General features: G+C 34.6%; 1 protein-coding gene across 4 annotated transcripts in view; it reads right to left on the reverse strand.

The window, feature by feature from the left end:
• Positions 1-747: 747 nt before the first annotated feature.
• Positions 748-18,042, reverse strand: part of RAP1GDS1 (Rap1 GTPase-GDP dissociation stimulator 1) — a 124,801-nt gene continuing 107,506 nt past the window's right edge. For 3 of the 4 annotated variants that reach the window (XM_054727265.1, XM_054727255.1, XM_054727270.1), the window contains 8 exons: positions 17,220-17,363; positions 16,360-16,491; positions 14,931-15,065; positions 13,897-14,022; positions 13,022-13,161; positions 10,829-10,955; positions 7,071-7,199; positions 748-875 (listed from right to left, as the gene is read on the reverse strand). In XM_054727265.1, coding sequence (XP_054583240.1) covers positions 748-875; positions 7,071-7,199; positions 10,829-10,955; positions 13,022-13,161; positions 13,897-14,022; positions 14,931-15,065; positions 16,360-16,491; positions 17,220-17,363 — 1,061 coding nt within the window. The remainder of the gene's footprint in view (positions 876-7,070; positions 7,200-10,828; positions 10,956-13,021; positions 13,162-13,896; positions 14,023-14,930; positions 15,066-16,359; positions 16,492-17,219; positions 17,364-18,042) is intronic. The other variant, XM_054727259.1, reaches the window with a different exon arrangement.

The raw sequence follows: 18,042 nt of genomic DNA on the forward strand, positions 1-18,042 counted from the left end.
AGAAAGGCCAAATCCTGTACTTCCTTGTGTAGAGATTCTGGAAGACAAAAATCAATATAACAGACATATACCCAAAATGTTTATTTGGATAATAGATAAAACTAGAAAAAAGACACCATAGTAGCCTAGAAAGATCATCTTTAGAGATGTGTTATAATAATAAATAAATAAAATCAAAGAACCTTTACTTGCCACATTAATATAAAGATAAATCAGATGTCAAATTTTATGGTCTAAGGGTGATTAGGGTAATGAGCTATAATTAAACAGAGCTCACTGTGTGATCTCAAGGTTTTAGTTATATAGTTCAAATATGAAGGTTAGTGACTTAGATCTGTTTCAACTTAATTTTGTGGCAAATAAAAAAGGTTATACTTTACATCCATTCAACAAATTCTGTGACACTAGGATCCCTTTTCGATTTCCTCTTTCTGGCTTTTCTTGTTCTATTTAACCTCAATTACAGGAAAATACAGGACTTGTAAGACTCTGAGAACTACTACATGGAAAGACTGAGATTCAGTAAGTATAAAGCAATCAGCATTCCTCAAATTGATTGTTTACTTTAATGAGATTGAGGTATAAAACTAGAACCAATGTTTTTAGTTAAAATAGAAAAACCCATTATAAAATTCACACAGAATCTCAAGAGACTGAATATCCAGAACAAGTTTTAAAAAAAAGAGTTGAAAGTCTCACACTTCCTAATTTCAAAACTTATTAAAAAGCTACAATTATTGAACTATATCAGCTCTCTACAGTAAGTCTCTGCTCTGTGAGAGAGGCCTGTTGGGCAACACTTTTGTTCTCATGATTTCGAAGTTTGGATACAACATCTAGAAAGGCCAAATCCTGTACTTCCTTGTGTAGAGATTCTGGAAGACAAAAATCAATATAACAGACATATACCCAAAATGTTTATTTGGATAATAGATAAAACTAGAAAAAAGACACCATAGTAGCCTAGAAAGATCATCTTTAGAGATATAGAGACCAACGGAATAGAACACAGAGCCAAGAAATAAAACCTCATATAGGTGGTCAAATGATTTTTTTGACATGGGTGTCAATACCATTCAATGGGTAAATTGGACTTTATCAAAATTTAAAACTTCTGTGTATTCATTGAATATCTTTTTCCTTGCCTTCACAAGCAGTCTGTGTGAGTCTCTTGTAAGCAGCATTCGGAGTCATGTTTTTTAATTCATTCTGCCACTCTGTGTCTTTTGATTGGATCAGTTAATCCATTTACACTTAGAGTAATTATTAGTAGGTATGTGCTTATTGCCAATTTGTTCATTACTTTTGTTGTTCTCCAGTGTTCCTTTCTTCCTCATTTTTTTCCTTTTGATTTTCTTTAGTGTTTTGATTGAATTCCTTTCTCTTCCTTTTTTGTGTATGTTTTAGGTTTGTGGTTACCAGGAGTTCCATATATATCCACCCATATCCATAGCAGTCTACTTTCAGCTGGTAGGCATTTAAGTTCAATTAAATTTTAAAAGTACTACCTTTTTATGCCCCCCTCAACTCTGTTTCTGACAACATGTTTTCTATCTTTGTGTTTTATGTAACTCCTGATTAATTATTGTACTTCTTTTTATGTTTACTATTATCTTCAAACCTTCCAATTAGTTTTTTAAGTGGTTAACTATGTTTATTTTATATTAGAGGCCCAGTGCACAAAATTCATGCATGGGTAGGGTCCCTAGGCCTGGCCAGTGATCAGGGCCGACTGGGCCTCCTGGCTGCCGGCTGGGGGCTGGTCGTCAGCACACGTCATAGTGAGCGATCAAACTCCCGGTCTCCTGGTCAAATTCCCAATGGGATACTTTGCATATTAGCCTTTTATATATATAGATTTGCCTTTATCATTGAGTTGTGTTTTTTTTTTTTTTCTTTTCTTTCCTTATTTCTGGTTATGGCCTTTTCTGCATAAAGAAGACCTCTTAACATTTCCTGTAAAGCTAAGTTAGTGGCTGTGAACTCCTTTACTTTTTGCTTGTCTGGAAACTCTTTATGTCTCCTTTTATTCTGAAGGATAACCTTGCTGGATATAATATTTTAGGTTGTAGATTCTTTTCTTTTAGTACTTCTTTTAGTACTCTGAATATCTCCTGCCACTCCCTTCTGGCCTGTAGGTGTTTCTGAGAAATCAGCTGACAGCCTTATGTGGTTCCCCTTGTATGTGACTTGTTTAATTCTTGCTGTCTTTAAGATTATCTCTTTATCCTTAACTTTTGCCATTTTAATTACAATGTCTTAATCTGAGTCTGACTGATCTTGTTTGCAACTCTCTATGGTTCCTGGATGTCTGTTTCCTTCCCCAGGTTAGGAAAGTTTTTAGAAATTATTTCTTCAAATACTCTTTCTGCCCCTTTCTTTCACTTCTTTCCTTCTGGAATCTCTCCAATGTGAATGTTGCTTGATGTTATCCTAGCAATCTCTTATACTATACTAGAGGCCAGGTGCATGAAATACTATAATAGGCCTGGCCGGCAACCAGGGCCTTCCTTCATTCCGTGCTGCCCCCCTGGTGGTCAGCGCACATCATAGCGAGTGATCGTACTGCCGAACTTCTGAGGGGACACTTTGCATACTAGCCTTTTATATATATATATATATAGATTTTTTTTTTTTAAAGTTATTTTTTTCATTTTATTGTTCTGATGGGTGATTTCCACGTCACTAACCTGTTCTTCTTTATTAACTAATCTGCTGTCAATTCTTTCTAATGTATTCTTCATTTCAGTTTTTGTATTCTTCATCTCTGATTGGTTCTTTATTACATTTTATCTCTCTTCTGAAGTGCTCTCTGAGGCTTTTTTAAATTGTACTTTCAAGTTTGTGGAGCATCCTCATGACTGTTTCTTTGAACTGTTCATTAAGCAAATTACTTACTTATCTCAATTTCACTAAGGGTTTTCCTCTGGAGTTTTTTCTTGTTCCTCCATTTGGGGCATGTTCTTCTTTCTCCCCATTTTGTTTTGACTTTCTGTTTCTTCCTATGAGTTTGACAGAAGAGCTGTATCTCTCAGCCTTGGAAGAGTGATCTCTGTGTAGACTGTATTGGATAGTTTTGGCAGGCTGATTGTCACTGGGAGGGGTGTGTGGGTTGCAGGTGGGGCAGCCTGATGTAAATGGGGCTGGTTGGGTCACTCTTGATGTGCCCTGTTCCTTTAACTATCTGATCAAAACAGAGTCTGTGCAGGCTTCTTTGCATGCATCTTAACACCCCACCAGTCCATCCCCTCTTCAGGCAATGAAAATCCTCATGCACTCAACTCTGCCTGCATGCCCTGTTGCTTTAATTGTCCACTGGCAGAACAGAGTCTGTATCTCAACACCTTGCTAGCTCGTCCCTTCCTCCAGATGGGGCTTCTGGTCAAGATGGTGGTGTAGGTAATTGTGCTACTCGAATCTTCCCATAATCACAACAAATATAGAACTCAACTACAGAACAATCATCATTCAGAACTGCCTGAAATCTAGCTAAATGGAAGTCCTATAAACAAGGATATAAAGAAGCCACAAATACACTGAGCTGGCAGGTGAGCCCCAAAGCTAAGTCTCCGTCAACCTGGCTATCACTATTTGGTTTGCCTTGGTGATTCCCTGAGACCCTGCCCCACTGACTTGAGGGCCCACCCAACCTCATTCCAGTGGCTTTTCCATATAAAAAAAGTCTTGTTTCAGACTTTCCTAAAATCTCCCAAACAAGCAGTATCTGGCCTCAAAATACCCCATACATCTCACTAAGTGGGCCAAGGCCCAGCAGCCAATCTTGGTTTGCAGCTTGGCCTCTCCTGGACAGCTCTAAGCCCAGCACAAGTAGCAATCATCTTCAGATCGCTTTGTACCTCATGTTGAGTGGCCCCGGGCAGAACACAGGCAGTGGCTGACCTTGGCCTGAACCCCCTGGGAGGCCCCAGAGACAACACACCAGGTGGACAGCTTCAGACAACATCGAAGCATCACCAACCAATCACCTCCACAAGTGACACACTCAGAAGGCACCAGAGCCCTACTAATGTAAGCCCTGCTCTGTGGGGGCTAATTCTCTACGGTGGTTGCAGCCAGTCCTTGCAGGTGACCAGTCTAGTGGTAAATCCTCCCACTGATATGCCAACAGCAATCATGGCTCAACTACAATAGGAGAGTGTACACAGCTCACACAGGAGAGGGCACACTTGGAGTGTCCAGAACTGGTGAACTGAGAGGCTGTGCCACTGGACCCTACAGGACACCTACTATACAGGCCATTATATCAAGCCCATGAGACATAGCAGCTCTACCTAATACATAGAAACAAATATAGGGAGGCTGTCTAAATGAAGAGACAAAGAAACATGTCCCAAATGAAAGAAAAGAACAAAACTCCAGAAAAAGAAATAAACAAAATGGAGACAAGCAATCTACTAGGTGCAGAGTTCAAAACACTGGTTATAAGGATGCTCAACAAACTTAGAGGAAGAGTAGATGAAGTTAAAACTTCAACACTATAAAAAAGAACCAGTCAGAAATAAAGGATACACTACCTGAAAAGAAGAATAATTTACAGGGAATCAACAGTAATGTAGATGAAGTCAAGAATCAAAATTTGGAATATAAGGAAGCAAAAAACACCCAATCTGAACAGCAAAAAAGAATACAAAAATAAGAGAAGAGTGTAAGGAGCCTCTGGGACAACATTCAGATCATGGGGGTGCCAGAAGGAGAAGAAAGAGAGCAAGAAATTGAAAACCTACTTGAACCAGTTAACTGCCACGCATCCAAAATGGAAACCATCCCCACACACCATGATATTTTCAATTTAATTTAAAAAATCAATTTGCAATGAATATTATAAAAATAAATATATTACTCACAATTTGGGTGTTCTTGAATATTTTCAGCTGAAAATTCTCATGAAAAATTATTTTAAAGTTGGTCAGGGCAGCCATTTAGGGAAAACATTTTTTTTTTTTTAATAGGCGCACGTGGCATGTGGGGAAGGTCTGCCGCTTGCATCTACAGACACTTATGTCATACAATGGGTTATAAAAAATAACAAGAGAAAATTTCCCTAACCTGGTGAAGTAAATAGACATACAAGTCCAGGAAGTGCAGAGAGCACCAAACAAGATGAACCCAAAGACATATCATAATTTAAATGTCAAAGGTTAAAGACAGAAAATCTTAAAAGCAGCTAGTTACCTACAAGGGAGCTCCCACAAGACCGTTAGCTGATTTCAACAGAAACTTTGCAGGCCAGAAGGTATTAGCAAGAAATATTCAAAGTGATGAAAAGCAAGTACCTATAACCAAGCTCACTCTAACCAGTAAAGCTATCATTTAGAATCAAAGAACAGATAAAGAGCTCCCCAGACAAGAAAAAGCTAAAGGAGTTCAACACCAAACCGGTATTACATGAAATGTTAAAGGGTCTTTTTTTAAGAAGAAAATGAAAACAATAAGATAAAAGATATGAGTAAAATGGCAGTGAATACATATCTATCAACAATTGAATCTAAAGTACAAAATAAATGAACATAGATACAGAGAACATTTTGGTGGTTGTCAGATGGGAGGGGAGTTGGATGAAAAAGTTGAAGGGATTAAGAACAAATTGGTAGTAAAAGAATAGTCATGGGGATGTAAAGTACAGTATAGGGAATATAGTTGATAATATCCTTATAACTATATATGGTGTAAAATGGGTATGAGATTTACTGGGATGACCACTTAATATGTTATAGAACGGCTTATCACTGGGGTGTACACCTGAAACTAATAAACTATTGTATGTCAACTGTAATTGTAAAATTAGAAATGATGTAAAAAATGTACCCCTATGTTCACTGCAGCATTATTTACAATAGACAAAATATGGAAGCAATTTAGGTGTTCACTGATAGATAAATGGATAAAGATATAATTATATACAATGAAATATTATGTGACAATATGGATGGACCTAGATGCGACTATGCTAAGTGAAAAAAGAAATGTCAGACAGAGAATGATAAATAATGTATGATTTTACTTACATGTTGAATCTAAAAACAAAACAGAAATATACTTACAGAAACAGAGATCAAAAGGATGGTTAGCCAGGAGGAAGGGTGTGTAACAAAGATGAAGGAGAGTATAATCATTGATATTTTACATGGTGACAGATGATCACATCATAAAGTATAAAAATGTCAATCAGTATATTATACACCTGAAACTAATGTAACTAATATAATACTATATACCAACAAAACAGAAAATATATGATCCAACAATATGCTGTCTTAAACTTCAAATATAATGATACAGCAGACTGAAACTAAAAGGGTGTTTGTTATTCAAAAGAAGATAGGAGTAGTTATTTTAATATTAGATAAAGTAGACTTCAAGTAAAGAAAATCACCAGAGACAAAGAGAAACATTACATAATGGTAGAAAGATCAATCCATCAGGAAGGCATACCAATCCTTAAAGTTGAATATACCTAGCAACAGAGCTACAAAACATGGGAAGCAAAAATTGATAGAACTGAGAGGAGAAATGGATAAATCCATCATTATAGTTGAAGACTTCACCACTCCTCTGTCAACAATGATTAGTCAGAAATACAGAAACTCAACACCACTACTAACCAAAAGGATCTAATTGACATTTAAAGAACACTCCACCCAATAACAGCAGAAGACACATTCTTTTCAATTGTCCATGGAACATATACCACAAGACATGCCAATGATTTCTTTAAAAAATTTCTTAGCTAATATCATGGCATAAAAATCAGAACTTGTTCTTTACATAAAATAATATTTTAAGGTTGATAAAACTTACAGGTATTGATTTTTAATACTGATTTAGCTTATATTTGCTATATAGTGGTTTTTTTTAAATTATAGTAAATAATTTAAAAAATTATTTACTATAATTTGGGAATATTTTCAATGTAAAAGTAATGCTATAACCTCCATAAACTAAATTCTAATGTTTTTTAAACCCAAAACCACCATTTACTATTATTTTATATTTAATAATGTCAAACATATGTTGATGGATAGAAATCAAATGATAGAAGAAATACTTACCGGATCCCATGAGAGCACAGATCAGAACCATGGAATTATATTTTATTTCAGGAGCACTTCTCTCATCTGCTAGCAGTTTGTGTAAAATCTGTACAAGTTTAGCACTTTCTAGATCTTTCTCAGCAGTGTCTAGAACAGGAAATAATTAAAGTAGCAGTTATACCCATTGTTTATGAACCAGTACAATCTGGGTAAACATTGCTTCCTTTTCTAGAAACTGATCATGTGAAACTTTCCAAAAGGGACTGATAAATAATCATGATCTAGACATATGATACTAAATTCAGACCTTATAAAAAAAAGTAGAGAGAGCTAAATTTCAGCAAACATTTTAAGTTTAAACTAATATTTAGAATTAAAACATTCCTTTTAAATAAAGCAATTAAAAATCTTTTGTTAAACATATACAAAAGCAGAAAAGATTGTATAATGATACCATATGCACTATCATCTTCATAATCATGGTCAATCTTATTTCATCTAACTCTAATTTCATCTACCTACTCTCACACATCTCAAATTATTTTGAAGCAAATCTTATAAATTACATAATTTTTTCCATATGTACTTTAGGTTGTATCTATCTTTAAGAGATAAAGGATGTTCATTCCTATTAAAATCCCAGCAGGATTTTCTATAAAAATAGATGAGCTTATACAAAATTTATATGAAAAGCTACAGGTCCTAGAAGAGGGAAACAATCTTGATTAAAAATAATAAAGTGGGAGAAATTCTTCTACCTGATATTAAGGCTCACTATATAGTTATCAAGATAGTGCGATATTTATTGACACATAGATCATAGGAACTGAATATAGGACTCCAGAAATAGACCCACACAAATATGCTCAAGTGATCTCTGACAAATGTTCAAATCATTTCAATGGAGTAAAGGGAATCTTTTCAACAAATGTTGCTGCAAATTAGATAGCTACAAAGAAAGGAACCCTGACCTAAACCATACCTTCTACACATATTAACTCAAAGGCGATCACAAACTTAAGTGTTAACTTTTAGAATATATAAAGAATCCTTAAAACATTAGAAAATAAGCAAAAGACAGATAGGCATTTTACCAAAGAATATATGATTGAAAATAAGGACACGGAAAGATGGACAACATCATTACATTTGAAAAAATGTAAAAAATTTAAATGTAAATTTAAACCACAATGTGATATCTCTTGTAGCTATCAGAATGGCTAAAATAAAAAAGAAGTGACAACACCAAATGCTGATGAGAATGCAGAGAAAATTAATCACTTATACAGTGGCAGTATGAGTGTAAAATGCTATAGCTACTCTGAAAGACAATTTGAGTTTCTTTAAAAATTAAACATGCAGTTATCATAGAACCCATCAATTGCATTCCTAGGCATTTAGAGAAACAAATTTGTGTTCACATTAAAACCTATATGTGGATGTTCACAGTAACTTTATTTTTTGAAGCCTCAAACTGGAATCAGCCCATGTGTCCTTCAACAGGTGAACGGCTAAACAAATTATGAAATACTATTTTGCAATAAAAAACTGAGACACAAGACAAATCTGATGACTCTTTAAGAAATTATGCTGAGCAAAAGAAGCCAATTCCAAAAGGTCACATATGATTCTACTTACATAACATTTAAAAAATGAAAACATTTAGAAATGAAGGGCAGATTAGTGGTTTCCAGGGTTAGGAGCACCATGAGAGGTAGGGGTAGGAGGCAGGTGAGTGTAGTTATAAATGAAGGGATCCTTGTGGTCTTAGAACTAACTATTCAGTATCTTGACTGTGGTGGTAGATATACAGACCCACACATGCAAAAAAACAAAACAAAAAAAAAAAACACACCTGTAAAAAACTTAACACACATATAAAGGAGTATAAGTAAAACTGGGGAAATTTAAATAAGGTAGGTGAATTATATCAATGGTTAGAATATTATACTATTTAGTTTTGTTTCCCCTGAGAAAAAGCGGACCAACTATACAAGGAATATCTTTGTAGTATTTCTAAAAACTGCATGTGAATCTATAATTATTTATTTAAAAAACATAAGAACTCTTTATAGCTTGGAAAATATAGTTTTCAAAGTAGGTTGTGTATTAAAAGATAGTATAGGCTTATTTTTATATCTTAAGCTAAATGAACCTAGGAAACAATTTTTAAAAATGTATGTATTGTTGTTTTATATAGTTCTATGGGAAGGTGACCAGATCCAAGCAAATGCTAAGTTATCAAGAAGCTGACAAAATTGCAGCTTGTTTGGAAGATACTGGCACAAAACCAGATTTACCCCAGGCTGGAAGGTCAAGCATATTCTGAAAATGCTCCATTATTTTAAGCCATTTAAAGCCAGTCTATGAACCCGGTTTGGAAGGCGATATCCTCACCAACTCCTACCCCTCCATCATAGCTTCCGCCCTTTAAAGGTGTCTGGACTTCTAGACTAACTCACGTAATCTACCCAAACCATGTGGAAATCACAGGCTTGGCTAGAACTCAAACTGACCTCCACAGCCTCTCCACAATTACTGAGAGTAAGCATACATTGTCTTGAAGTCTTTTATCTTCAAAATTCAAAAAAATTTACATACTACTTATGATTTTTTAAAAACTCACAACCCTGTAAGAAGACAAAAATACAAATTTCTTATACCCCACAGGTGAGTAAATCTGACACTGGAGGAAGATATACCATGTGTATCTTTTGGCTTCTCCTTCCTGAGATAGGGGTTGGTGGGTCCACTTTCCCCAGTGTGAGGATTAGGGACATAAATCATCAATGGAAATTAAGAGATGATCAGTTAACAGTATTTACCTGCAATGCTTTGAACTGGACAGGACACTAAGTAGAGTCTTCCTTTGTGTATGGCAGCCTAAGGTGTTACCCACAGGCCATGTGACACTGTCCCCAGCTGACTACATTAAAGACTGGTTCCTAAAACAAAGGTGACTACCCATAAGCTCCATGTGTATGAACTAGCTTCTCATGAAGAATTCTGACCAACAGGGATGCTATATGCTACAAGACAGACACTAACTGCATTATTTAAACTCTGTATTTGGAGAATTCTGAATGCAAAACACACAGAAGAATGACATAGAAGGTGAGAATTAAAATGAAGGCAATGCTATAAAGCAAGGGTGGGAAATGTCCAGGCCAGGCCAAGGGCCGTATAAGGCCCACACAATCATTTGGTTTGGTCTGGCCTGGCCAAGGCATTAGGGGTGAGTTAATTGACCAAATACAGCAGGCTAATTTTTAAGTTGATAATTTTGTATGGCCCCTCGAATAATGTTACAAATATCCAAATGGGCCCTTGGCATAAGAAAGGTTCCCCACCCCCACAAAGCAATAGAAACCAAGATGATAGAAGATTAGCAACAGAAAATTTAGCAGTAGAGATGAAAGAAAAGGTCTGGATCGCTGGAAAAGTAGCAAACCCTAAACCTGTTGCATTATAAAAATGGTTTCATTTCTCTGAGGCCTGCTAAAAATGAGTTCTATGTTCCCTAATTGCTTACAACTTGAGATAACACAAGAATCAAACTAACCTTAAAGCAAAGTGCTGCCAAAAAACACAACCAAAAGGGACAGCAGTGGTGACAATCTGTAGAATATGATTTTCCATATACTCAGATATAGATATAGACACACACTGGCAAAATGCTTCTAGTCAAGGTTCTGTCTGACTTCTATTCCACTCATGTGCTTCCTTCCATCCAAGATAAAAATAGGAGAAAATAAGTTTGTCACTAGGGTACTTACCCAATTCTAAAGCTGCTATTAGTGCCAACGCAACAAGGGCCTCATTCTGCATTATTACATGTTCACTAGTTGCCATGGTAACTAGATGCTTGATGCCACCACTCTGTACAATGGTTTTAATTACATCCTATAACAAATAAATATCACAGAATTATAAACTTCAATTTTCAATACAAAGACGCTGCATTATAATCAGTCAATTCATTGTAACTTGAGTGTCCTGTATGAATCATTACATTTAATAATTTTTTCTTCTATGAAGAAAAAAGCTTTTAGCTTTAAATAAATTCATCAATAGATGATAACTTAAACTACCTACGAGAAAAAGATCATAGTAGTTCATATCAAGAAATAGAGTCCCAGAAGCTACCAAAGTCAAATACAAGTGCCATTGACCCAAATGGTGACTTACCATAGGATCAACAAAAGAGAATAAAACTTGTAATAACAAAAATGTTTTTTTCCCTTCAAAATTTTATTATAACAACAGGTATTGTTTGCCAGATGCTTCAGGTAAAGCATGTATTGGGAGTAGCTTTTATCCTTTGTTGGATCTGACAAAACTGGATTACATACAAAGGGATTGAATAAATCCTACCACCAACCCTGACTTTGAGCAAATTACTGACCCCCTTGGCATCTCAGTGACTTTACCTATGGTGTTGAGATCATGTAAGTGTGTCTCTCTCAGGTTTCTGTGATAATTGCAGTTATTACATGAAAAACACATATAGAATATATAATAAAAATTAGATGAAAAAATGGACACATTTATTTCTAGTAGCCATTTTTGTTTCCATCTCCAAATTTTATTGCCTAAAAAATCTTGGATTAAATATAATTTAGTGGAAAGTCTCAATTATATGATATTTTAAAGTAATTTTCTGGAACAGACATCTATTTTCTTTTAAAATGCCTGCCCTCTTTCCTACTACAATAAATGCTTATTGAATAGCTACTGTATAGAGTTGCTTTGTCTGACAGAATGGGAGATAAAAAATAAGTGAAGCATTGTACTTAATGTCATATGACAAAAGAAAATTAGTAATATTGATAGCTATCCTTCATAAAGCAACAACTAAAAAATAGATATTATACTGGGTAGCTTATGGACATTAGCTCATTTTTATCCTCACAGAAAATCTCATTAGGTAGATATTACTTTTAGTTTATAGATGAAAAATATGAAGCTCAGATTAAGCTATGAAATTTGCCCAAAGTCCGTGATTAAGTAGTTAACAAGCCAAGATTCAAATCCAGGCAGTATTCTTAATATTTGTAGTCTTATTCTTAATATTTGTAGTCTAGTCTACATAAAAGTTTATATATTGAACTCATCACAGTCACTCTTCTCCTCCTCCTGAGTGACTCCAAGTTAACCTTTAAAACATCAGCCCTTCTGTGACACCCAGACAAAGTGGGTCTCTCTGCAGATGTACACAGGTGAAATGGCAAAAAGGCTTACCTTAGAAAAGAGGTTATAAAAAATAAAAGATATATAATCTAGACACTAAATCAGCTGCTAAATGCTGGCCCAGGTTTTCATTGTGTTCTTTAAAATATTTACTTGTTAATTTAATGATTCACTCAACAAATACTTATAGGTTATCAACCATGAGCCAAACACCTGATAAGCTGGACACTGCCATGAGAATGGATTTTGTACAACTCTGTGGTTCTGGGCAGCAAATACTATCCAGACATCATTTAATTTCTAAATATCAGTAGCTACCCTGGTCAGTGCCTAGCACACAGATGTTTGACACTGACGCTGGTAATGGTGGTAGTGGTAGCGGTAAAAACAGTAACAGCAGCAACCTCCATTTACTGAGTGCCTGCTGTCTCCCAGGTACCAACTGAGCATTCTATACGTGATCTCACTGAATCATCCTCACAACACTCTCAGGTAGGTAACAGCCCAGTTTTTACTTAGAGGTGTAGACACTTGACCAAGTAAATAGAGCAGATAAATTATGAACTCATTTCTGTTTAACTCCAAAGCCTTACTCTTACCTATTATGAATATAACAAAATAAAAAAGCTCCATCTTCAATTATATTTTCAGAACTTTTGATTAATGTATTTACACATAAATTCATAAAAAACTCAAGCTTATGATGTAGGATCTACAATATCGGTTTTGCAAAAAGGCCACTCAAATGTTCTTAGTGAATGGTTTCTTCTGGAACTTACTTTTGATTTACTGTGTCGTATGAGGGCAGAGAGCAGTCTGTTTGACTCTCCCATCACACCAGCGTGGTCTTTGGCTTCACACCATTCCACCAAACGCTCCACTAACTTAATATTCTTTCCCAGTTGTTCAGCAGCTTCTGCTATAGGAAAGAAGGCAAACCACAAAGGAATGAATCACTGGTAGGCAATCAACTGAAATAAAGAGTGTGCAAGAAAATTACATGCTTAAAAAACAACACAATTTTATTAAAGCAGGAACTGCAAATACAGTACTCTATATCTGAAGGACTATTTGGCCTTTCCTATAAAGTTGTGGACTTCAGTAAAAAATATAAAAATAAGTAATTTCATATGCTTCCAGGTCAGCCTGGTAGTCTGTTAGTACTCTGTCAAACTATAATAAAGCATTTTTAGGACGACTCTAAGGAATCAATATAGAGAAAAGTTTTGAAATTTAGACATAAATAAACATAATTCATTCCAAGTTTTCACTGCTGTCTCTGTACACAGAAAAATGATCTCCCTGTTTGCAAAGCAAATTTTTAAAACATTTGTCATTATATTGAAACATGATGATTTTGAAAACGAGGTAAAAATGGGTATGGAATGCTAAAAACACACACCCTTAGTAACTGCTAATAAATCAACCTAAAAGGATCACATGTACTAATAGAAGCCATGTAGTTTCCTTAAAGCTAATTAAAACAAGCATGAGAATTAATAAATGGGTTCTAAAACCAATCTCGTTTTGTCTTCATTTGCTATTTATCTTTATGATTACATAATTCTGAAAGCTGAAAACAAGTCCTTTTTCAATTAGAGGCACATTGAGACTATGATAGCAAAAATACATCTTGGGAAAGCATTTCTTTTACCTTGTGCATCTATTAACATTCTTAATGTCCCCAGAAGTTTGAACTGAACCGGGGGCATTTCGGATTTAAGGAATTTCAAAACTGCCTCTGTGACCCCAGCTGCTAACATCTTTGCTTTATTTACAACTAGAGAGGAAAAAAAAAAAAAAAAAAGACCATGATTAAAATGGTGTTAGCATTCTTGATGATAACCATTCAATTCAATAAACATTTATTGAGGGTCTTATTATCTCTAAGGCCCTATGTTATATATTTTTATATTTTAAAAAAAATCTTGTATCCCGTTTGTCTATAGGAGCATAATATACAAAATCAAACCTAACCTCAAAACACTTACCTAAATAGTTCGTAAAGGAAACCTGATAATGTTGCCTTCTATTTACAAAAAGCACAATTCCTCAACTTTGTTTCTTTTTACCTCTGTTCTTGACCAGCTGTGTTAATATAGATGTCACAGTCATTAATAAACATCATCTGCTATATGAAACAAACTAATTTCATATAGATTATATCTTCATACAATTATATTATTTTACCTAACTAGAAATTTATTTTTAGAAAGTAGAATAAAAGAACATTTTAAATCATCTCCTATATTATTTCCAATGATAATGTGATTCCATGATTCCATGGCTTAAGTCTTTAATCCAAAAGGACACATTAGGGCTATTTTTAAAAAATTGATGCTTGCAGGAAAATACAAACTAAAAGTCATTCTTTAGGGGGCTCTGTTAATTGATGCCATTATCTTACCTAAACTGAAGATGCTTTAAAAAGCTTAACCATACAATATAATGAAAATCTTAGTTCACAGAAGGTAATAGAATTATTTTAATGATCTCAACAAAGGCAAGATTATGCTTGTACAGTCTCAGAAAACTACTTTATCTTCATTTATCAGTTAAAAAAATGTAAACAACTTGAAGATTTTTTTTCCTTGGTCAGGGCAGATCTACAAATCACATGAAGTAAAAATCTTACCAAAACAATAGATTTTATTTCTTACATCGTTGCCTTTCATCCTTCAGTCTTACCTGGAATGGCCAGGTTTCTGAGGGCACTTAGTGCTGCATGCTGTACTGTTACATTTCCGTCTTCTACATGTCTGTCCAGTAAATCCATAAGTTTCTCTACAATTCCATTGTCTACCATATGGATACAATTTCCATCTGAAGAAAAAAATAAGCATTTTTTTCTTCTTCTGCACAAACATCTATAAATATTTTGTTATGTCGATGTCTACCCATTATCTACATTAGTGAAAATGGAACCATAGGAAAATCTAACTCTCCCTCAGATTTATAATTTTTTTTTAACTGAATGATAAGTCCGATGAAAAGATTCTTAAAATAGAGAGAATTTCAAAAATAAGAAAACTCTCTAGCTTAAACATATCGGAAGATAAGTAGAAACCTCATGCTTAAAATGTCCACCAATAATGAAGCATGCCTGAGTTCTGCCAATGTGACTGAGACAGCATTCTATATTTTGTTATCATTGCTGTTACTTAAATTATTTTCCAATGATAGAATTTTTGAAACATTTATAAAACAGAGAATGTTAAAATAAACCACTATTTATACCCCATATTTAGCTTCAACAATTATTAATCTTTGCCAGTCTTAATTCCCTCAAGGAGTTAATGATGGTTCCCCAAAAGAAGGAAATGAAAATGAAATAAGTCATCCACTATAACAACAGTTCATTCTGCAATAAAATCAAACTAAACACAAAAGTAACTCATATTCCTAGACCAGACTTCAGAAATAAATATGGAAGTCTGGTGTCTCCAAAATATTAAGCTAAATTATTCTACCCTAAACCAGAGAATTAGCCACACTTAAGTTTTATAGGTATAAAAGTATAAATTGAGGTACATAACCCTACAATGAAAATTCAGATTATTAAATCCAAAATAAAGTCACCAGGCAAGAGAGACTATCCTTCTAAATCAGATGTGAATTAGAATGGGACTCAAGTTTATCAATCTCTGAAGTGCAGAGTATTCAAATGACTTCATAATCAACATTCATGATCTTTCTTAAAAAACAACAACAACAAAACTTTTAAAAATTGATTTTTAGAGAGAGGAAAGGAAAGAGAGGAACATGGAAGTGAGAGTGGAACATCTATCATCTGCCTCCTGCACACCCCCTACCAGGGATGGAGCCTGCAATCCTGGCATGTGCCCTGACGGGGAATTGAACCGGCAACCTTTTGGTGCACGGGACGATGCCCAACCAACTGAACCACGCTGGCTAGGGCTGTTCAAGATCTTTAAACTACTAGAACTTAGTTTAATTCCATAAAATATATAATTAGTTAGAAAGTCATTATAAATATTTCATATTTCTGAAAAATTAAGGTAGCAATACATATACACACTACGTGTAATTCTAAACTGTTTGGTTTTAGTACATGAAATGTCAAAGAAAATTTTAAAAAATGCAGCAATATGCTTACCATTTCTGGCAAAATTTGCAATCGCCAACGCTCCAGCAAGCTGCAGCTGGTGGTTATTTGATGGAATCCAGGACAGCACCCTTTGAAACACATTACCTTTTCCTCCTTCAAATAATTTCTGCATGGATTCATCTGGAGGTAAATGAAACAAACAGATAAGAGGAAAATAATGATGAGTAAAAAATCCATATTTCTAAGCAAATAGCCAATGGGGAAACTATATACTTCAAAAATGATAGAATTTATAAGGGGAAAAGTAATGCTTCTTTTTACAATAAGAATCATTTTAGTAGAGACTGGACAAGAAACTTTAGAGTTCTTCTAGTCTAAGTCCCAAGTAACTATCTGGCTTTTAGTCTTTTGGTGCCACAGCTGTCTCTTCTAAATGACAGCTCTTTAAATAGTGAGAGATAGTGAAGCCCAGCCAGCAAGGCTCAGTGGTTGAGCGTTGACCTATGAACCAGGAGGTCATGGTTCAATTCCCGGTCAGGACACATGCCCGGGTTGCAGGCTCAATCCCCAGTGTGGGGTGTGCAGGAGGCAGCAGATCAATGATTCCTTCTCATCATTGATGTTTCTATCTTCTCTCCCTCTCCCTTCCTCTCTGAAATCAATAAAAATATATTAAAAATAAATAAATACATATATACATACATACATAAATATATAGTGAAGCCTCCTCTTTTCCAGGCTTATTATCTCTAGTCCTCTCCGTATGTTTAAGATTTCAAAACCATCACATCAACAGGATTAAATGAGATAGGAAAATGAAAAAATGCTTTACATAGTGTTTACAAGAGACAATAAATTTTTCAGAATCTGACACCCATGTTCTTTGGTTGGTATAAATTACAACTCACCTCCAAGAAGTAATAAAACCATTAGATCTGAAGCAGTTTTGAGCTCAGCAATATCATCCTCTTTGTCACTATCCACTTTCTGTTGAACAATCTGTAGTAGACATTCTACCAAGCCTGCTTCAACCAGCTGTAGTTTAATAGCATCTAAAAACATAATATGAACAAAATAACCAAAACTTGAGATGAAAATAGGAGTTCTGGGATAAGCAATCCATTATGAAGAATTACAAGAAACCAAGAAAACGCATAATTTAGATAACACACCTTAGAAGATTTGAGTTTCAAAAGGAAGTGTCTGACAGTGCGGCCTAAATACAGAGAGCTTTATTTCATTTTTCTAATTGAAATTGTTACCTTTCACAATGTCTGGCAGCTCCTAACCAAACTAATTCTCAGCTCTGAAGGTAAGTACTATCACGCCACTGTTATTCTAGATATTATGCTCATGTTTAAAAGTCAATAAATAAGATATCCCACACTTTTTAAATTAAAACACACATACCTATTACATAAAGTTAAGATATATCCATTAATGAAGTTGAAATATAAATTATTTAAAAGTAAAGAGCTATTAGTAAATTTTAAGCTACATCACAAGTATATTTGGATTCATATTTGTATAAATGTTATCTTTTCAGGGCAGTTAAAAGATCTATAACTTTCTGAATTTTAAAAGTCATATTTTTTTTAAGAAAAAAAGCTTCAGGTTTTATTAATTTGAAATGTTTTTGGGTGATGGATATATATATATATATATATATGGTAGTTCATTATACTATGTTCTCTGTATATCTGAATAGATTTTAAAATTTCCATAACAGGT

This window comes from Eptesicus fuscus, chromosome 2, assembly GCF_027574615.1.
Source record: "Eptesicus fuscus isolate TK198812 chromosome 2, DD_ASM_mEF_20220401, whole genome shotgun sequence".
NCBI lineage: Eukaryota > Metazoa > Chordata > Mammalia > Chiroptera > Vespertilionidae > Eptesicus > Eptesicus fuscus.